The sequence below is a fragment of the Branchiostoma lanceolatum genome, chromosome 6 (assembly GCF_035083965.1).
Source record: "Branchiostoma lanceolatum isolate klBraLanc5 chromosome 6, klBraLanc5.hap2, whole genome shotgun sequence".
Classification (NCBI taxonomy): Eukaryota; Metazoa; Chordata; class Leptocardii; order Amphioxiformes; family Branchiostomatidae; genus Branchiostoma; species Branchiostoma lanceolatum.
In genome coordinates, this window is record NC_089727.1 from 10,012,254 (window position 1) to 10,034,692 (window position 22,439).

A 22,439-nucleotide genomic window follows, 5' to 3' on the forward strand; every position below is an offset into this window, starting at 1 on the left:
TATGAGCGGGCGTGGCCAATCAGAATCGGGGATCACCTGCAAAATAAAAACTGCATTCCCTTACGTAATTACCCACCCCTGTACATCACGGGAGGATATTTAAACGTGTTCACCGTGACAAAGTAACAGAAGTACAACGTCGAAGTTTAGGAGCCATACTTGCTATAACTGCTGCTCACCAAATGAGCAGGCGTGGCCAATCAGCATCCGGGTGGCACCTGCTCTGAGCAAACAAACACCTTGACCTTCATGCTTTGACCCCCGCGTGTTTGCTGAACAGCATCATTAGGTCGGTGCGTGCTGGGCAAGGAGATGTGTCTCCAGTTTGGATACACCGTGTAGAGATTTTGGTGTGCGTATTACAGTGAGTAATCATATTTGTAATTACGATATATGCATGCAGTACCGTTACAATGTTTGAATATGATAATGTGTTCCCTCATAATGTTGTGTGCCGATATGTAAACAGACCTAACAATTCAGCGTAAAGGCTGCAACAAGACTGTTTGAGAGAAATAAACAAACAAGAATCCTTGATAGCGATTTCACAGAGATAACTAGGGACTTTTACTCCAAGGTTATGCCAGGTCATGGTGTCATGGCCGACACTGAGGTTTGGGACATACGAAAGTAAAAAATAGAAGCTGTAAACCCGTAGAGGCACCAGTCTTCGGCCCTCCTCCTCCCTCCTCGTGTACCTTCTCGTCGACACTCAGCAATTCGCGCGAGACTAAATAAATACTAGTTTAGCCAGGCGCAGCCTTTATATATATCGTCGCCCCGGAACTCCTCACTCTTAGGTAGTAGCTAAAGACATGCCAAACGGTGTGTCCCACGAGACAGGGAACAACCACCCGTCCAAGGCTTTTCTCCTTTTTATAAACTTCTTACAGAAAAGCGCTTGGGCGAAATCTTAAGCCTTCGTTTTCCGATAGATCGGGAGTTTGGCGGGAAAGAAATCATGTGGTAGACAAGAGGAGGGTGATGTTTACGAGACACCCGGAGACTCTCCCGGGGTAAGTTTTGTACCGTCCCTTACAGGAACACAAATCCATACATACGTCACAAGACGTGAGGACATGTTTGCCATGGAACAGGCTGGGAGGATTTGCAGGGCCTGTCAACCGTATCATAGGTAGGTTTGTAGGAGAGCTTTGGGAACAATATTTACATACCTAAAATGCAAGATAAGACGCTATCTACTAAAGTTACCCGAATTAGGAGGATTTCCTTGAACTCCTTATACCCACCGCCACCGACGATTAGTAAGAAATCTTAAGATATATGAATTGCTGCAGCTTGGTCCCAAGGGCATGTGCATCTTAAATGGACGTAGCATAGTTTTCGAAAGTAGGGCATTCGTTGCCTGAACTGTTTCCCGGTCTGCGGTTGGATTACAGATTCCCCAAGCAAAACGTAGCAGCCACGGCCCGTCTAGCTGTACTGATCAGGCGACGAACATGAAGGCTGCAGCGGTGGTTGTGCCGTTCACAGCGCTCTGCTTGTGTGTTGGAGTGTGGACTACCGGGCTGTTCAACGCCTGTTACAAAGGTATGGCAACATCGTTCACCGACTACATAAACTATACTCAAGGAATCTTCAGCAAGATGATAAAACCCGGGCCTAGCTAGCTATCATGGTAAACACAACACAATGCACGGATTCTTTCTACAAGTTCCAACGCTGCATTAGTACTAAAAGGCACGTTCGTTGTGAGATTGTGAGTGTGACAAGGTTAACGTTGTTTTCCAGAAGTCTGACTTCGGTATGCGTCGGAGACTGACCTATAAATGCCGAAGTTCAGGCCCCATACAGTGACTTGGTGTGAGGCCATAAACTTTACCGAGGCCGGTTTACAATTATGTCCGTTCCTGTTCCAAGTGCTTACATCTGGTATTAGTTGGCCTTAAGACCCACAAGTACGTTTTGCCGGATTCTTGGACAGACGGCATGACCACACATGACAGGATGTGGTTTTGATTACAGTACTCTGTAAATACAATTGCACAAAATGAAATGATGCTGGAATTCTTAATACTCATTTTATGGAGACTTGTACAATCACCAGTCTTTTGATTCCAGTGTAACTCTATTATGCATGGCTCCCTTTTGTTTAACTTTTCTTTCGTCCGTTAATTCATTCTTTCTTTCTTTCCCTCTTTTCTCTCTTTCCTTCTGTTTTTCTTATTTTTGTGCCCCCTTTTCTTGTCATTTTTTTCTCCGAAAATGTACATTCTGTGACATGTAGATGTAGGATATTATGTGCTATGCTAACCAAAACGACTACAGATTTAGTTTTCTGTGCAGAGATACCAAAAACAAATCACGTCTTTCACTGTGACCCTTCTCTACATGCACATGGAACGGACGGCTTACAATGTCCTCTGTGAATGACCGTGGCTCCTTCCAGCAGCGTACAAATCACCAGGGGTCGGAACGCGGCCTAGACTGGGATTGGAACCCCCGACCTTGTGGTCCGGAAGAGGGATTACTAACAACTAGCCCACGGCACGCTATGCTGCACCTGTTTGAACTAGTCTTGAATTGGATTGCCCGTTCGGTGTGTGCGCCTTGGAGGCATCTGCAAAAGAGTGACCTTGAAATGTCGATTCATGTAAAAGCTGATATCCGCCAATGAGTGTCATATAAACTCCTACAAGCATTGACTATGGTGGTGTCGCGGTAGCGTAATGGGTCCGTAATGGCAGGGGGTTAGCCCAGAACCCAGAGGTACTGGGTTCAAATCTTGACATGCCCCGTTGTCATCATGCTCTTGGTAAAGGCACTTTCCTCACTTCACTCAGGTGAAAATGAGTACCTAGCTTCGGTTTGAGACGTCCATCGGATGGAACGTTATTTTAGTCGAAGGGCCAACGCTCTAGAACACGCTTATTTTGTTAAAACGCTAAAACGACGTAACGCGCCTCTCCCGTGAAAATACCCTCAAGTAGGCTCTACTTTAACACTCCTAGCAGAAAGTTGGTTGACTGCAGGTTCATGAAATTTGGCGTGCTTAAAAAACAAGCATTGGTGCGCCCACCAGTGGCCAACTTATTGGGTTAAAATGAGTCACACTATAAGAAAGTATCCACTGAACATTGCGTATTTTATGCCATTTTTGATGGCTTGCAGTAGGTAAGTAGCGTTTATGAATATGCTTGAAAATCTCGGTGCTGATTTCCAGAAACCTTACCTTTCATTTAATATATAGTTTATTGTTTATTTGAAAACAGGGGAGCGCAGCACTCGTATAGAAAATGTTCACTTTGTTGAAAAACAAGACACGGTGCCTCGCGCGTTCCGAACACAATTCGAACGCGTCGGCGAAGCAGAAACCACGGGACTTGATGTTCATCTTTATCACGGCGTCGTAAGCATCAAGAATTCACTAACCCTCTTATGATTTGTATGTTGATTCTCTCAAACTTTAGCTTTCCATTGGTAGGTAGTTTGATGTTGATTTAGATAGTTGAGTACACGACGTAGACTACTGAAAATGTTCACTACGTTATGAAGACACCGCACCTAGCGCGTTCTACCTGCGCGCGCGGTCGCTCTCCGTGCAATCATGGAACTTCGCGGTCAAAAGTTAAACGGCGTTGTAAGCATGTTAAGTTCATGAATCATCGTGAAAATTCGTGACCTGATTTTTAGAAACCATGGCTTTTATTTCATATATAGCTTATTGTCGACATGTATATAGGGGAGCGCAGCACTCATATAGAAAATGTCCACTCCGTTATGAAGACGCGGCTCCTCGCGCGTTCTACCCCGTGAGCATGAAGCCAATGAACCTGTCCGTCTTGTTTTTATCGATATCATAAGCACGCGTAGAGTTCCTGAAACCTTCGCAAACGTGTGCCATGATTTCCAGGAACATTACTTATTTAGCTTATTGTAGATTTCAATGGTTGATGGCACAGTAATGTTCGCTCTGTTAAAGACGCGACTGCTTGTGCGTTGTACATTTCAACGTGGTCCCTCAGGTAATTTCGATAAGGCTGTTCTGTACTATAACATTATATAAGGGCCCTGTCACACTTGTGCGTATATTGAAGTGCGCGTGAGTTCCGCAGTAACATTTTTTTTGTTTTTTAAATAAATTTTGCGGGGAGGAAGTTGTTTTCTACTTTGACCCACCGTAGAGCAGTCTAGTTATCAAACCAAAGAAATCACTTCTTCGGCTGCAAACTTGTAAACCAAAAACATGTAAATAGGCAACTCATGCGGGCTTGTATATACACAGAAGTGTGACAGGGGCTTTAGTGTGTCCTCCCGGTGATTTCATACAATGAAACAGCCCCCTTCTCCTCTTGTTAGAGTTGTTCACACTCAAAGACGTAAACATGTGCAGGTCAACTTGAACATTTTGTTTATGATGTGAAGAAGAGTCTTGTTAGCTTTGTGATCAACATCATGCTCAGTTTGTAATGGGTTTTACGCGTACAGATATGGATCAACTTTGGTTTTGGTGACTGTGGAAATAATCTGCTGATTGTGAAGACACTGAGCTGTCACACAGTGCATAAAGTATTCAATTATATACATGTTTACCTGTTAACCACAGACTTTATTTAGTTTGTTTAGTTTGTGTAATGCCAACTCCACAGTCCGAGAAAGTGTATGGCTCCGCCCTGACCGATGTTGGGCGCGGGCCTCTATAACACCCCCACAAAACTCATTTAGCTGTACCTAGTAATTCGTACCGTACCCGCTACAAATTCATGCTGTGCCCGGTGATTTTTGCCGTACCCACTCAAATTTCCTGCCGTACTCGGAACTTTGTGTCGTACCTAGTCCTTTTGTGCCGTGTCCAATTGCGGGCATCGCACTGACACAGTGTGTAGTCACTAGAAAGTTGTGTATAAAAATCATGTACGGCAACAGTGCACTGTCCCATTTACCTATGCTTTGTCAAACTTTCCTGTCTACCTCTCCCGCGGGGTAGCGACCGTTGGGAGCGGACTAAAGCTACCAACGCTGGACCCCAGGCTACATTGTATATGTTCAAATCAATGACATGCAGGCCCTCATCAATATAACGGGTGAGGTGAGTGGATGGTGTGTGGTTGTGAGGCAACTAAAAGTCCGGGTTTATAGCTGACCCGACCTCAAGTTTTTTCCCATACAATACTAGCCTGGTGCCCCCTATATTTGGACTGACACAAAATATTAGATACTTTCTGTACAACAGTTGCCGTTTATAAACATGAGCGTCAAGGGTATGGTTGCTAGTATACTGACTAGAAATAAGCCACTGTTGACAAATCCCTGACGTCAGACCCAAATGTTCGCCAAATTATCAGGAGAAAAACATGTATAATTGAAAGTTTAGCTACAAAAAGGGCTCAAATTGGTCCTTATCTTCTTGATCTCACCGTTATCACCGGCCCTCGGTGTTTATTTTGCGGGTAAACAGTTAAACGTCAGAAGCTAACCTGGCCTCTCGTCCCCGCGCTACTCGTGTCAACGATGTTCGATCTTGTGCCGTTTTAGAAAAACCCGGAAGTAGAATCGAATATTCGATGCTTGGCCCTTCGACTAATTTTGCTGAATGGAGGTACCGTGTTTGAGGAGAGCCACACCTCGAGCACGTAAAAGAACCCGAAAAGAGTAGGGGTCCTTCCCGGTATGAGTGGATCAAATAAATCTGTAGAATATGCTGCTTGAACTTTTTAGTACAAACCTGATGTGTTAACGGGTATGCATAGAAACTACTAACAAACAAACTGACTATGGTCCGTATTATAAAGGCATGCTTCTCTAACCTACTGTTGTTTTCCACGTGTTTCAGAAGTTGTAGATGAAAGGCTGCCAGCGCCAAAACAAAACTGGACCAAACGTGAGGAGCCGGAAAGACACCGAGGCGACCTGAGGGTGTGGGCACGGCCCAAGCACAACTACTCTCATGTCGGCAAGGTGTTCTACAACAGGCTGCCCAAGTGTGGAAGCCGGGCGATGAAGGTTCTCATCGCGCAGCTGGAGGAGAAGAATCAATTCAAGTTTTTTACAGACAAAAATCTCCACGCGAAGGCACTCCATGGAGAACCTTTGGTGAGTTGACTGTCCTTCGTAAACACCTTTGTTTGATCTCGTAAACAAATTAGAAATGTTTAATTCTTACTGGAAAGGGGATGACCATGTCGTGGTATGATGTCCCTCGGTCGTGGGCCGTATCTTTGAAAAAAATATGCTGACTTCCTATATTGCAATAAACCTACATGGCTACATTCATGCCGTCATGTACTTACAATGTTTGTCTATACATATGAAATATCATGACATGCCTTTCACCTTCTCTTTGATATACAAATACATGTCTTGTTTTTTTGTGTGATGGCTGCCAGCTACGATTTGCGCAGATGATAGACAAACTGCCGCGTCCATCCATTTACGAGAAACACACCTACTTCATCGACTTCCCATTGTGAGTATTCTGGTACTCGAAAGACTACCTTCTATTCACAGATTCCTCCCAACCTGACAACAGACAAATTTATATTTTTGTGCGTTTAGACAACCCTGTATACGAGAAGAAGTTAACTGTACACGTCTAGCTTAGTGTAACACTTTCATTCACTATGGATGTTTAAGTCATGTATTGTTATTTATTCCTTTCTGCAGACTTTCTTATATGTTTGTCAAATCATATAATGATACGATTGACGAGCTGTACCTAGCCCTTCGAGGCATGAATGTACAATAAAGGTCTTTCATTTCATTTCACTTCTTTTCATCTTATTTCTTTATAAAGGAAAGTTGACGCGTTTCTTTCTCCCTTAAGATTGGATGCGGAACAGCCCATCTACATTAACCTGGTGAGGGACCCCATAGAGAGACGTGTTTCTGCCTACTACTTCCTCCGGTACGGACGGTACGGGAACGACTTCGCGCCGATCCTCAAGCTGAGACGAACAGAAGAACAGAGAAACCAGGTTTGAAAAAAAAACACATTTTGGATGCGCAGATTTTCTTTGAAATCAGGATGTTTGCCTCAACTGAATTCATGTCTGCAGGCGTAGTCTGTATAATATACCTGAACGTACGCTGTCCGGGATATGTCGATGTCGAATAGCCAGCACATGCTCCTAACAGACATTCTAAAAAGTAGTGGGAGAGGTATAAGAGAACACTCACTTACCAGGACCCCTTCTGCCATGACTTCCAATTCTCCAATTGTTCCCGTCCCCTATTACAGTATCCAAGCGTATATAAAATGCATTATCTATTTCTTGCTGGGATCGTATGATAGCTATTCTTTATCACTTTTTATCTAATGTGTGAAAAACATTAAGATCAATGATATGTATGTATAGAAAATCATGGTGACTACCACAATTCACCTGGCGTTTTTTGTGTGTGTTTGCAGACATTTGACTACTGTGTCGTCAACAACCTAAAAGAGTGCAGTGCCACCGAACCCAACAGCTTCATACTGACGCAGTACTTCTGTGGGCAAAGTACCATATGCATGTAAGTGTCTGAGGACATGTAATTATAATCCGACAAAGGCATCACACACACACAAGCAGCATTTACGAAATAGGAAAAAGATTGAGGAAGCGAATTAAAAAGATTAGTACATAGCATCATCTTCTTCTTCCAATGTAAAAACAAATCATCCAGAATATATAGAGTCTAAAGACTCCAGTGCTGTAACGTTGATTTTTCTTAGGAAGCCTTCTCAAGCGGCAGTTGAAGTAGCCAAAGAGAACATCAGGAGACATTACGCTGTGGTCGGGGTACTGGAGGAGTTCAGCAGCTTCCTAAAGGTCCTGGAGGTGGTCATGCCACAGTTCTTCCATGGAGCCTCTTTAGAGTGGAAACAAATCGGTACGTAACAGCTAATAGTTATCCATCGTTCTGATTCACATAGTGAAGCTATGACACATGCCTGTCTATCTCAGTATTATACACATTGATGGAGCCAGAGTCTTCATCGTTGCCTTTTACAATTGACTGCAAATATTACACGGAATGTAGCTATGATTAACTCGCTAACAGTATGGTACTAACAATTGCTGAAGATGTACAGTGGGCTAGTTGCCGTCAATACAAAGCGGAATCATCCATTGTGTGATGATAGATACAGTTATGTTTAGCAGCTTTGTACATATGTTGCAATTGACACGTTTATGCTTCAATATTTCAGAGTCGAGTCAAGTACCATATCAGAAGACGAACAATAAGATACCCCCCTCTAAGAAGACTCAACAAATACTGAGACAGAGATTGTCCCTGGACTACCAAGTGTACGACTTTATTCGGGAGAGATTCCACATCCAGAAAAAACAACTAGGAATCAAGGACTGATTTATCTGATTAGATACGAACAGTCATTAGTTTACGAATTGTGAGAATGAGGGTCACATTGTGAGATAAACTCTAACATTCCAACTTGTCTATTTCTTACTGTGTAAGACGCTATGTAATATCAAAGTTGTGTCGTCGTAATCATTTCTTTTCATTCCCAGAAATGACTACAGAAGACAGGGGGAGTACGGCATAATTTCGGTCTATCGATTCCCTTTTCCTTGACTTTATTTTTCATATGGCAAATCACAGTTACTTTCTCAACGCTCCGGATAAGCACTGTTGCTGTTAGCTTCCCATAGCTATATTCCGGTGTGACATTGTCGCCTACTGAGTAGCCTCTATAGCCTCTGGGCCTTTTTGGGGCTTATGATACACTTTTTGCTGATGACGCTCTGGGTCGTTACTGCAGCCAGCCCGTAACCAGTAGGGCCTTCTATGGAGGCTACCTACTAAGTGGCTACCTGGTGACACATATCAGACAACGTGAAGAAGAATACAAAGTATTTTACCCTCAGGGATCTGTGCGTTGTAATCCTTATTGACAATAGTATCCACACGGAGTGCATAACAATGTCCACCACGTGATGTGCTGTAGGCTGAGTGTCTTGGTTCTCCTATGTGACGCTGCCGACTGCCGATTGAAGCCATGACTCTGGCCTTTTAACTAAGCTGTGGCAACTTTTACATTCTGCATGTAGGAAAAAAATCACAGAGTACATGAATGGCGTGTTGATTTATACATTGATCTTATACACATTATAGATTATTCAGATTTGGCAGCTCAATGAGAAAGTACACCTTTCCTAGGAAGAGAATTGATAAATTCTACTACAGTGCATCAGAAAGTATTGATCGTTAGATAGAGGCCACTATCTCATTGTTGCTAGTACGAGCATTATAAGCTTATACTACTTACAAAAAAAATACTTGCATTTTCCATCTCAAAAGCGTAGACTATAATTTCTTTAACATCGCAACTTTTATATTGTATTAGGCATTAAATGACAGTCCTGACACTTAACTTAGGCTACAACATGTAAATGTTATGGATGACATCAATGTTCACCTGATTTTGAAAAAAAAAGTTCCCCTCCGGAGATGGTCAGCATGACGAGAAAGTACTAAGGTGGGAAAATATGTCGTGTTTGTACTTGATCATTACACTTGTAGAAGTGACACTGGTGAGGTAGCCATGACTGTAGCTGTTAAAGTGGCACCAATGTGGTTGCCAACGTGGTAACTGATACCAGTCTACCACACTGGTGTAACTTTGTGCACTTCTTAAATACGGGAATAAAAGATACCATGTTTTGTCGCTTAAATTCTTGTTACAACGTTTATGTTGCTTTTACACATCTTGTTTTTTTCGCCCTCTCTCAATAAATTTGGAGTCTGCAAGGATGTCATCCATAAAATTGACATGCTGCGTGGCCTTACTGGACTAATCAGGTGAGGTGAAGCCACTAACCCAACAGGTTTCGACCCTGGAAAATGAATAGAAGATGGCATCGCTGGCGATCATCAGGCGTTTAGGAGCCCTTATAGTGTTCTTCGCAGTGATCTCAGTTTGGACAACACTACAGCTTTACCGTGACGTTAAGATAGGTAAGCATCTATTCCCTGGCTATAGTACAATTCACTAAAGTAGAGAAATGTGTTGTTTTGGATACATATTTAACGTTACATGAAGGAAAATAGTCCACTAACTAGAGTTCCACGACCTCATACCTTCGCCGACTGATGTTAGCCTTTTCGAGTGAATGCTTATCACTCAGTATGTAAATAAGGTCCTCGATTGCATGGATTTCAAGTGATCCTTTTCTCTACACAAAACAGAGCATTAAAGTAAAATCTTAGAAAAGAGGGCCATTGTAGCATTTCCTCATATATTATGTAAATGAGGCCATCATGATTTATGTCTGATAACGTCCACATTTGATTATCTCCCAAACGCCACAAGAATGAAATCCCATCATTTACCACTCTGGAATTATAGTATTTTGTCATAAATTATGCAAATTAGGTATTCGTTTGCATAATTGATATCTATCAATATTCCTCTCTTTCTCAGTTACATGTCACGTGTTTGACTACAATGGAATGCAAGGGTTTGTATACTTTTTCACATCACAGATCCTGATTTGCATGATTCTTATACGATCATGTAAATCATCACTCAAGCTATGTACATCCCTACAAATCATGACGATCCGTCATCACCGTCTTGAGTTACTAGTATTCTCTTTCAAAGTTTAAAACAAACCCATACCTATACCTACACGAGTTCTCCCAAGAGTTATAAAAATAATCACTGTAAGAATATTTTTGCTTAATTGGTATCATAACTTTTATCTTTACTACAGAAAATAAGGCAATTTGTTTGCAATGTATTTGCTTCAATTATGCCCTTATTTTCATAGTCGACATATCAATCAGTTTTTACCAAACCTATACCTTCCAACAGGGAGAGCGTTAGATCGTAAGGCTGCTGTGTTTAAATGCCCGTGTGACCTCCCTGACCCCAAAACAGAGCCCTGCACCAGGCAAGTAAAGTATCACATGTGTCCTCCAGGGACGTCTCACAGAGAGCCTGCTCCGGTAAACTAGGTCACCTGTCAGTGCAATTTAACCTGAATATATAGACTTAAAAATAGCAAATTGAAAGGGAATTGTAAATTATGTTAATGAGGCCTTGTCATGCATGATTTTTGTCTGATATTGTTCACCTTTACTTAGCTTCCTAATGATACAAGAATGAAATTCCAATCATTTAGTATTGTGGTATTTTCAATCAGTATTTTCCCATTAATTATGCAAAATAGGTAGCTATTAGCATTATTGGTATCTATCGATACCTCTCTCTTTTTCAGCTATATATGTCACATGTTTGAGAGTCCTATTTTGAAAGGCAGCAGATTTATAAACTTTCCTTGCTAATTATGCAAATTAGCTCCTGATTTGCATAATGAATATTCAATTATGTAAATCATTAATCGAGCTATCTACATACCATAAATCAAGACGATCCGTTGACCATAAGTCTAGTTATTCATGTCCAAAGGTCAAAACAAATAAATTAAAAACACCCACTGCAGCTCCAAAGAAGCCGCTAGAGGGCCCAAACGTGCACAACTTACTTCATGTGGCATGGACTATCTACCACACAAAAATCATGACCGTAGCACTTGCAAAAAATTCGACCTCAAACTTTGAAGCTACACTGCAGTACCCAAAGTACCCGCTAGGAGGCCCATCATCGAACTTGACCTTCCCCTTTAATAAATCTACCTATTCATTAAATATCATGCACAACCATCAACAGCTTCTCGAGTTATCCTGTCAACAAACAAATACGCATACATAAACAGCCCTCTGCAGTACCGCAGGAAAATGCCAGGTGACCCATTTTTGAACTTGAGCTTTGTTTTTATAATCTCTACGTACCCACCAAAAATCATACAGATCCATCATCAATACGTCGAGTTATGTTGTCTACATGCAAACACACTAACAAAAAAAGTCCACTGGAGCACTTTAGGAAAACGCCAGGTTAACCATTTTCGAACTTGACCTTTGTTCCCACAACCGCCACTTACCTACCAAAAATCAGCAAGATCCGTCAAAGTTCTCTCGACTTATGATCTCGACATACATACGGACCCACTTTACAGCTGGCGTAACCGATAACATAACCTTACCGCGAATGCATACATTCCCGGCGAAGGTAATTATTAGACACAGAGCCGGACCGGAACAACGTGTTCCACACAAAACATGCTCCAGAAATGGCGAATGTAGGTCGATGACGTAAAGAAAACCACGTTTTATAAACCTTGACTTACTCTGGCACATGATTTGTTACGCTCCCCTGACATCATGAGATTTTCGGCAGTCGTTGAAGTAATGAAGGCTATTTCTAAATGTACCAGCCCGAAAGCAAACACCCTTTCTTTTGAAACCAGTCTCCCTAAATTGCTTTCCTATCCACGCCGTTGGCTAGGAATTAACCTATTGGAATCTTCTTATATCTGTCAGTCCTTACCAGTACCTTATTACCTACCAGTAGTCTGAATTTCCTCTGTAAGTTTTTTGCTACCCGTTTCTCCCATGTCTTCAAAAGAGATATCTGTTCAGTTTACGACTTGAAAAATCTGATTTCGTTTGAATGTGCTTTGTTGGTGTAGAGTCATAACGTTACATAATTAAGTGACTTAAATGACTGTGTAACCTTACTCCAGGTGAAGAGAACCCCGGAGCGCCAATACAAACGTGGGTTGGACATGTCCAGGACCAGAAGCCCCTGACCACCCAGTCGGCGTCCAACCATAGCTACCCCAAAGTCTTCTACAATAGACTGCCAAAGTGTGGAAGCACCAGTGTCAAAATGCTCATCAGGGAACTGAAAAAGAGGAACGGATTCAAATTCTTTGAAGACAAAGATTACGAAATCCAGGTTCTCCGCGGCAGAACCCTGGTGAGTTTAGAATGGTATAACCTTCTGCATATATCTAATGTACCCGCTAGTGTGGCAACGGAACCATCTGGTTGTTGCTGGCATGCTTTTGTTTTTGCAGTTACGAAGTGAAACAGTACTGGGATGTATATAGGTGCGGAATACACATTTCATGTGGCATACCTAATCTTACGTAACGTTAGCCTAAAAAAAAGCTAACATATACGAAATTTCATTTACTGAGAAATTACTGTCATTGTCAATGTATGTAACGTCTAAACCTTATATGTATATGTACATTTCTATACATATTCACGATCAAATAAACGTGTGTAGCTTTGATGGTGACAGTCAATTCTATCCTTCGATTTCAGAGACAGTTTGCACAGATGGTCGACAGACTTCCAACTCCATCTATTTATGACAAGCACATCTTCTATGTAGACTTTCACCAGTAAGTACTCAATGTCCCATGATTAACCGCTGTAAAATTTCAGTCGTTGAACATGTAGGACTCCTGGTGGAAATTTTCCAATGCCGATAATGTATTAATTATGGTTTCATGATCACTTATCAAACAGTCAAATTTCAACAGCATTTACAATAAACTGTATTTTCAACACATATTTTCTGCTATAAGACAAGTTGGTGTTCCTATAGACAAACTCAATCTCTAGTTCAGGCACAAGCGCAGATCACAGTATTTGATTGCGTTGTGTTGTGTTGTGTTTAGCAAATCCATGAGAATGTTACGTTACGTGTTTCTCTGTCTACCCTTCAAGATTCGGGTTGCAGCAGCCCATGTACATTAACCTAGTCCGGGACCCCTTGGAGCAGCGGATCTCTGACTACTACTACATGCGGTTTGGCCGACACGGAGACAACCAAACGGCGCAACAACGCCAAAGACGAACAGACGAAGAAAGAGCACAGGTTTCAGTTTTACCCAAAGCTGTGAAGGACTCAGCGATACTTTTGACACCGATCTAAAGATATATAACTAGTAATTGTAACATCGATTCTATAGGCCTGAATCTACAAGACAATGGTTTTTTTCTTTGACTCCAAATTATTTCGCTGTTTCTAAAATCCAATGCGAAAGAAACAACTTCTGCCACACACATTTAAACGTCTATTTTGTAAATGTAAATGCTATCTTGTAACAGTTTCTAAGCCTACAGCTGTTTCTGAAACGCTATGAAGAGTACAAGGCTACAGCAAAGTACAATTAAATGCAAAGTTAAAGAGATATGTCATGGGGTGAAGAATAACCATCACTTTGCTGTCCTTCCAGACATTTGATGAGTGTGTTTTCAACAACCTGTGGGAGTGCAATGCCTCTGGTGCCAAAGGATTTCTGATGACCCAGTTTTTCTGTGGACAGGATTCTATATGCATGTACGTGCGGTGAGAAATCTAACAATTAGACATATCTCATTCAATAGACAACAAGAGTTCTACGACCTCATACCTTCGCCAAATGATTTTGACCTTTATGACTGACGTATTAGGAGTGTTTTTCATCAAATAAAAATCATACCAGTTGATCCTCCTCACCCAAATAACATAAGTTGTCCAAACCTCCTTGTTATGATTATGAGCTTAACAAAGAAGGTTATGCTAACATTTATCATCAATAATGCAAATAAGCTCCTTATTAGCATAATTTGATTCAATGGTGTTCACATTCACACAACTTCTAAATACCACAAGTATGAAATTGCCGTTATTTACTAGTATGGAATGATAGTAGTTTCTCATTAATTATGCAAATTAGGCCTACATTTGCATAATGTCTATCTATTGACATTCCCCTCTTCCTCAGTTACAAATGTCACATATTTGAATAGTCATATCATGGAACACAGCAGGTTTTTAAAATTGCCTCATTAATTATAATCTGATTTGCATAATTATCATCCAATCATACAAAGCATCACGTAAGCTATCTACATACCAAAAATCATGACCATCCATCAAGCCCATCTCGAGTTATAGTATTTTCTCATTAATTATGTAAATGAGGTTCTCATTTGCATCGCTGATATCTATTAATATTTCTCTCTTCCTCAGTTACATATGTCACATGTTTGCGAGTCCTATCATGGAAATTGATGGATGTATAAACTTTCCTCATTAATTATGCAAATTAGTTACTGATTTGCATAATAAGTATCCAATCATGTACATCATCGCTCAAGCTATGTACTTGCAAAAAATCATGACCTTCCATCAAGCCCTTCTTGAGTTATTCCCTTTCAAAGTCTGAAGCAAAACCTGCCCCTGCAGTTCCAAAAAAGTTGCTAGGGGGCCCAAACCTATACCACTCACTCTCTGCCCAACGAGCTATCTACCACTCAAAAATCAGTTCCATAGCATGTCCACAACACGAGATATCATAACAGGAAGTTCCGCTGCAGTACCGTAACAAGCCGCTAGGGGGCCCAAAATCTAATCATTTTCAGGTTTCATCGAGACCTACCAACATACCAAATACCAAGACAATCCTTCCAAGAATTCTCGACTTATCGTGTTCACTAACAGACACACAGACATGCTCGGTAAAAAAAACCTTCTCGGCGAAGGTACATTCCACACCAATGAATACAGCTGGCTGACAGCCAATTTGTCCCATGGCCCAGTAACTGACGTTTCCTGCCTGCTTCATGACCCCTCATGACCAACTTTGCACCCCTGCCCGTATCAATATCCCTTAAAACAACACAGCCCACACGTTGCAACCAGAACGCATAGTAAGAGCATACAATTTGACACATTTTTACACTTTTCTCGTTAATTATGCAAAACACTTCGCCCAAAATCTAATCATCTTGAGATTTCCCACATACACACCGACACACCAACTACGACAACAAACCATCCAGGCGTTCTCGACTTATTCTGTTCACTAACAGACACACAGACAAGCACCATCGAATAACCTTCTCGACGAAATTTCGTCGCGAAGGCAACAACTCAGCACGAAAAAAACATTATGAAGAAGTTTCATAGGACAAATAAAGTCTGCAGATATAAAGCACCTCAAGTCAAGGCCTATCGCGAATTCCATTTTCAGAGTTCTCTGCTGCTAAATGCCTTCTCCACAAATTTTGAAACTGTAACAATTGTTGTATGATTACGTTCTAACGTGGCAAATCGTTGTTGTAATTGTAAACTCACGTGATGTTACAGTGTTGTTGTCATTAATCAGGAGAGCTTTGTTCTAGGGAGCCTTCCCAGATGGCAGTGGGAAGAGCCAAAGAGAACATCAGGAGACATTACACTGTGGTCGGGGTACTGGAGGAGTTCAGCAGCTTCCTGAAGGTCCTGGAGGTGGTCATGCCGCAGTTCTTCCGTGGAGCCCAGGACACATGGCGGGAAATTGGTAGGTAGTATTTATTAATGGAAGCGCAAAGATGGGGGACAAGCCTACATGAAACTCTGGATTTGGTTGTTCACCGTTGTTGTAATGGTTTTGGATGAAACACTGACTATTGCAATGTGCTATAAAATATAATATATGGAATTGGATGTGTATAGAAAGACGAAAGCGGATGTACAAATTGATGAAGATTTTAGTAACGCGGATTTGAGTGAGGTGAGGTAACAAAGAATAGACGTCCAAGAAGTGGCTGTGATCGTTATACATGCAGTCAATTGCTCATGATGGTACGTTTCCCGACACATTTGTTTTACATTCCAGAGTCGCAGCAAATGGAACGCCAGAAAACGGCCAAAAAGATACCCCCTTCTGAGAAGGCTCGGGATATTATGAGACAAAGATTGCACCTGGACTATCAAGTGTACGACTTTATAAAGGAGAGATTCCACATGCAGAAAACACAGCTAGGAATAAAGGACTGAAAATGCCAACTCTGTGTCAATAGCGTTTTCTGTCAGCGCAGCTATCCTTTCATTTGACTGAAGTGTGATTGGTTAGTCTGAAATTTAAACAAATTGTCCGTTGGAGTTATTCTCTCCAGTAACTCAGGGGCCTTCATAGTGATTGTTGCAGGAAAATATATTTCAAATGCGCACGTCCTGTGTACAAACTTAAAGGGGAATTGATTAGCAGAAATATGCACAATCGACGATGACACAGTCTGCATTACTCAGAAGCAGGTTGTTCTGTGCTGTTTAACTATCGCCAATCCCATGTGTCAGAGGTGACAGTGTGACCTTGCAAAAATTTAAAAAAGCGGACAGACCGGTTCCTGGCGCCATTCAGCCAGAAGTGCATGCATGTGTCTCAATACCGGATCAGAACAGCCTGTACAACTACACGATTTATATCTTAGATCTGCAAGGAACCCGTCTTCTGTCGCACGGAGGTACGTGTGCCTTCACTGAATGTTTCAAGCTATATCTATCTTCTTGTGTTGCTCGTTAGTTGTTGTTTTGCCTATCGAAAGAAGTAGGATTTGATAGAATCAGCCGCTGATCTGTCGATCATCATATCATATCATATCATGTCCTGTTTTCGTAACATGTGCTGAGTGATTTTTGCGTCTTGCAATTGATTACTTAGTGAGACACTTTTGACTGAAGCTGTCACTCTAGATCTGTCAACCAGGTATAACAAGTTGTAGCAGGCTGACCTTGAATGGTTTAACACCAAATCGCTACTAGCAAGGTCACTACATCATACTGTCCATAATGGGACAAACTGACGTTAAGTCAACGCTCATATTTCAGACTAACTTCGAATTCAATCTACATTAGGAATAAACCACCTGGCTCTCATTCCAGCATTGTTTGTTTGTTTGTTTGTTTTATTAAGATCTCCATTAGTGTACAATCTTAACAATCTATACACTAATCTTCCTGGAGTCTGGCTACATTAAATACAATCTTATCAATACAGGAACAATGCAATTAAATCAAATACAGGAAGAACGAAAACAATTGTTAGACAGTAAATCATACAAAATCAAATATGATGAACTTAAAAGTGAGGGAGAGGTCAGAGGTCAACATAAATAACGGAATCATTGTATAGATAATGTATATAAGGAAACTTAGAAGCATTGAGACAATAGTTTAAATCTTTGTACGCGTGTATCATTTTGTGTTTGCACATGCAGACCGTTTTGGTATACAGGTCAAAGGACACCAACCAGTCCTACTTCGTCTAAAAAACAAACAAGATGGCAACATTCCAGGTGGCCAGGCCTTTACTCTCCTTCGTCGCCTTCTCTGTAGTGATTGCACTGTGGACGATACCATATCTCCATTACAACTTTAAGACAGGTACGACTTTAGCCACTACAATTCTGGTGAAGGTCCAAGGTGGGGGGTGTGACTGCTTCAGGACTTGACTCGGTCGTCTTCCCGACCTCAATGCACACGTACTTTCAATGGTTTTCGGCAGTCGTGAAACTCGTGACGCCAGTTTGAAATTGTACAAGACCAATGGTGTCTATCACTAATTTCCGTTGTATACTTCCATTGACATTGATCTGTCATTAAAGATATGCCTCAACTGACAGATCTGAATTCGTTTTGCTTCATTATCAGATAAATGGAGATATAGTTTTGGGTGTGTCTGTCTGTCTGTCTGTCTGTTTGTTTGTGTTTCCGCACCATTCCAGTCAGCATAACTCAAGAGCCTCTTAATGGATTACAATGATCTTTAGAATGTGGGCAGGTGTTGTGAAGCCGAAATTCAAGGTCGATTTTGGGCCCCCTGGTATGTCACCTTGGTACTGCAGCAGAACTTCAATTTTTGTATCTTTTGACCTGGACGTGCTGTGGTCTTGATTTTTGGGTGGCAGATAGCTTGTGATGTAATAAAGACGTGGTGTAGGTTTGGGCCTCCTAGCAGCTTCCTCTGGAACTGCAGGGGTGTTTTTGTGAAAATCTTCTTAGGAGAATAACTGAACAAAGGAACAACGGATTCCCATGATATTTAGTATGCAGGTAGCTTAGATAGAGATATACACAATGAAGTGCAAATTATGCTAATTGGGACTTAATTTGCATATCTAATGAGGAAAATCTATATTTGCAGTGTTTTCCATTTATAAGACTCAAATACATGTAACGTATGTAGTCTATGGAAAGTGGATCATCAACAGATACCAATTATGCAAATAAATTCCTAATTTGCATAATTAATGCAAAACACCATATCTCATCTAAATTGGAAAATTATAGGACTGTCAATATGATACTTAGTATGCAGGTAGCTTAGACAGAGATATACATAATGAAGTGCAAATTATGCTAATTGTGACTTTATTTGCATAATTAATGCAAAGACACCATAATTCATCAAATTGGAAAATTATAGGACTGTCAATATTGCAACATGTGTAAGTTAGATAAAGGTGTTTATGGCCAAGCATATATTATGAAAATGTGTAAATCATTTGCATGAATAGAATTGTTCATGGAGATATGAGGTCGCGGAACTCTTGTTAATATTGATTTGCTATCTTAAGCACATTTCAAACCTTGTACCAGGTCCTGCGCACAAAGAGAACGCAGCATCGCTACATGGACATGTCCGGGACCAGAGACCATCGACCCTCTGGCCATGTTTCAATCATAACTACTCTATGGCTAAAGTCTTCTACAATAGAGTGCCAAAGTGTGGAAGCAACAGCGTCATATCGCTCATCAGAAAACTGAAAGACAAGAATGGATTCGAATTCTTTGAAGATAAAACCTATTTGGCATATCAAGTGCTTCGCGGCAAGAACATGGTGAGTTAAATTTGTTCATGATCATATCATCGTTACTAAACTTGGTCGCATTATAACACTCTTAAAAATCTACTACAGTCAGTTCCATATTCAGTACTGTGCGGGTGTTTGTTGCCTTTTGTTAACGAAACCTTTGTAACAATCTGAGATTAGTAACGGTTTTATTTCTATCAATCTATTAATTTCTTTTTTACCTTCCAAATATCTGCGTATTCAAACATGTTAAAAGCATTTCTAACACAGAAGATGGTAGTTTTCAAACTATTGCAACATAGATTCACTATTTGTTTGAACATGTCCTGACATGTTAGAATTAGTTGTAATATTTGCAAATGGGTCAGTGGGCCGAGAAGAAAGACAAATATATTCAATATTTGCTTTCAAGTATGGCAGATATGTATTCAATGGTGATTGGTGATTGACAATCAAAACTGCCTGTTGATATCGATAATCAATAATGGATTATACAGTATGTCGTGTTATTTGTCGTATACTGCATTGTGTAGACGTCTTATGATTTAACGGTGGCCATCAAGTCAAGTCTTCCGTTTTCAGAGTAACTTCGTACAGATGATCCATAAACTGCCAACTCCGTCTATCTACGAGCGGCACATCTTCTATGTGGACTTTCACCAGTGAGTATTCAAATCCATTCATCAGAAGGATCTACACATTCACTCCATCGTCTACTGGAGTTGACGGTCTCATATATGAATATATCAAATGTAGATGATGTTAAACAAATCAAATGATAACCCTGAAACGACATCTTCGATAAACTATGCAGTCATCATACATTTTCCATCGCTTAATTCTGGTGTGCAGACAAGCTGGTGTTTAGATATCTCACGCTCATATCTATCTATTCATTAATTTCATTTCTGTTTTATTTAGCCAGGGTGGGCTATCTCAGTGAAAGACATTGCTTTACAGAGGGGCCCTGGAAGACATACATAACATGTGATATCAACATACGTGACATGTAACAAACTAGATGTATATATACAAATTCATACACAAAACTGACAAAGCCATAATCCATATATAGTCATAATCCACAGCCTGTCGTAATCCACAGAATCATAGACAAGTGTGGCTTACAGTACTTGTCTTATTCAGCCATCTGATGAGAATGTGATACTAGTTACTGATCTAGCTTTCTATTCCGCAAGGTTCGGGTTGCAGCAGCCCATGTACATCAACTTGGTCCGGGACCCTTTAGAGCATCGGATCACCGGGTATTACTACATGCGGTTTGGGCGAGTGGGCCAGAACCTGACAGCCTACCAGAAGCACAGACGAACAGACGAACAGAAAGCACAGGTTTGACAGCTTCTTGATGACTGCCCAATTTCCTAAGATCCTAATCACTTTGCTGTATTTCTAAGATTCCATACCAGACAATATTTGACGCGTTAAAATAGAAACCTACATTTCACTTGTTAATAATTTTCTCAGACATCATCGTATAACACAATCATCCGTGGAGTTTAGGATGATAGTCACAGTATTAAACCTTCCTTTGTTGTCTTTCCAGACATTTGATGAGTGTGTCTTTAAAGACCTGTGGGAGTGTAGTGCCAAAGGTGCAAGAGCATTTGTGATGACCCAGTTCTTCTGTGGACATGATGATATATGCATGTGAGTTCTGTGTGATATGACAAGTGCTACAGACATCTGCATACAATAGTCTAGCTAGCTAAAATAGCCAGGAAAAGATTAACGTGGTCGGCAAAAAGGTGAATGGTAATGGTTCTAATTCTATTATCGGATTGTACTTTTAGGTAGTAAGAATGCACGTGTTGATATATGTATTGGTGTGTGGTTTAGGTTGGAGAGGAATTTGCACATTTGTTGTTGTATGTTAATAGGGTCTCCATTGTTATAATATTGTTGACAACCATCAGCAGTGCAAGTTTTATTTCAGGAAGTCTTCACGAAAGTGTCTGAGGACATGTAATTATAATCCGATAAAGGCCCCACTCATAAGCAGCATGTACAAAATAGGAAAAAGAGTGAGAAAACGGATTTTTTTTTAAACTGTATCATTCTTACCGATGTAAAAATGAAATCACACAGAATCATTTCTCTTTCTTAGGAAGCCTTCCCAGGCGGCAGTTGAGGTAGCCAAAGAGAACATCAGGAGACACTACGCTGTGGTCGGGGTACTGGAGGAGTTCAGCAGCTTCCTGAAGGTCCTGGAGGTGGTCATGCCGCAGTTCTTCCGCGGAGCTCAGGACAAGTGGCGGGAAATTGGTAGGTAGTGTTAAACGATGTAGTCATAGCGGTGGTAGCGATGTAGTCATAGCGGTAAATATAACGTTGTGCGGGTTGTAGTAATAGGTTGTTGATGAAGGAATCTGTGTTGCAGTGAGTCATGCAACATGCGTAGAGGGTCTAGTGTCGGAAATATGAATGAATGAATTTATGGATGAGCTTTATTGCTCGACAATCGTACATGGTACAATGTATTGTACAATGTACAAACAGCACTACAAAAGTAATCTATCCTACAATTATAACTATAGAATAAGCACGGCCACAAATCGTGGATAGTAGGGTAATGTTTTGAGACACGCGAGAGCCCAGTTATATACTGTTGATCGGGTACTTTTAAGAAGTGAGGCTCGATGCGTTTCCCATTATGTTTGTTGTACTTGTATTTCCGGCATTTCAGAGACGAAGAAGATGAAAGACCAGAAAACGGCTAACAAGAGACCTGCTTCTGAAAAGGCGCGGAAAATTATGAGGGAGAGATTGCACATGGACTATCAAGTGTACGACTTTATCAAGGAGAGATTCCACATGCAGAAAACACAGCTAGGAATCAAGGATTGAAGAAGAGAAAAAAACTGTTAAACTAAGTGCCACCCAATGGTGTTCATCGTTAGCTCATCTATATAGCAGTTAAATTTGTTCATGATCATATCATCGTTACTAAACTTGGTCGCATTATAACACTC

The 22,439-nt window shown here is 40.9% G+C and overlaps 1 protein-coding gene across 1 annotated transcript; it reads left to right on the forward strand.

Annotated features, from left to right (window-relative positions):
• Positions 1-263: 263 nt before the first annotated feature.
• On the forward strand, positions 264-22,371 carry LOC136437236 (uncharacterized). Its single transcript, XM_066431717.1, has 22 exons — positions 264-1,135; positions 1,401-1,551; positions 5,795-6,054; positions 6,348-6,427; positions 6,785-6,935; positions 7,370-7,473; positions 7,676-7,833; positions 8,153-8,310; positions 9,816-9,921; positions 12,555-12,790; positions 13,144-13,223; positions 13,552-13,702; positions 14,064-14,167; positions 15,997-16,154; positions 16,473-16,624; positions 17,905-18,019; positions 19,235-19,476; positions 20,032-20,111; positions 20,649-20,799; positions 21,014-21,117; positions 21,575-21,732; positions 22,154-22,371. The coding sequence occupies exons 2-22, from the start codon at positions 1,461-1,463 to the stop codon at positions 22,312-22,314; spliced, it is 3,000 nt and encodes a 999-aa protein (XP_066287814.1). The 5' UTR covers positions 264-1,135; positions 1,401-1,460; the 3' UTR covers positions 22,315-22,371.
• Positions 22,372-22,439: the final 68 nt, after the last annotated feature.

Excerpts from the sequence above, each read along its gene's own strand:
- LOC136437236 (XM_066431717.1), top strand. The coding sequence starts at position 1,461 with ATGAAGGCTGCAGCGGTGGTTGTGCCGTTCACAGCGCTCTGCTTGTGT. Across the intron at positions 20,800-21,013 it reads CAGACGAACAGAAAGCACAG|ACATTTGATGAGTGTGTCTT; the intron begins GTTTGACAGCTT and ends TTGTCTTTCCAG. Across the intron at positions 21,118-21,574 it reads GGACATGATGATATATGCAT|GAAGCCTTCCCAGGCGGCAG; the intron begins GTGAGTTCTGTG and ends TCTCTTTCTTAG.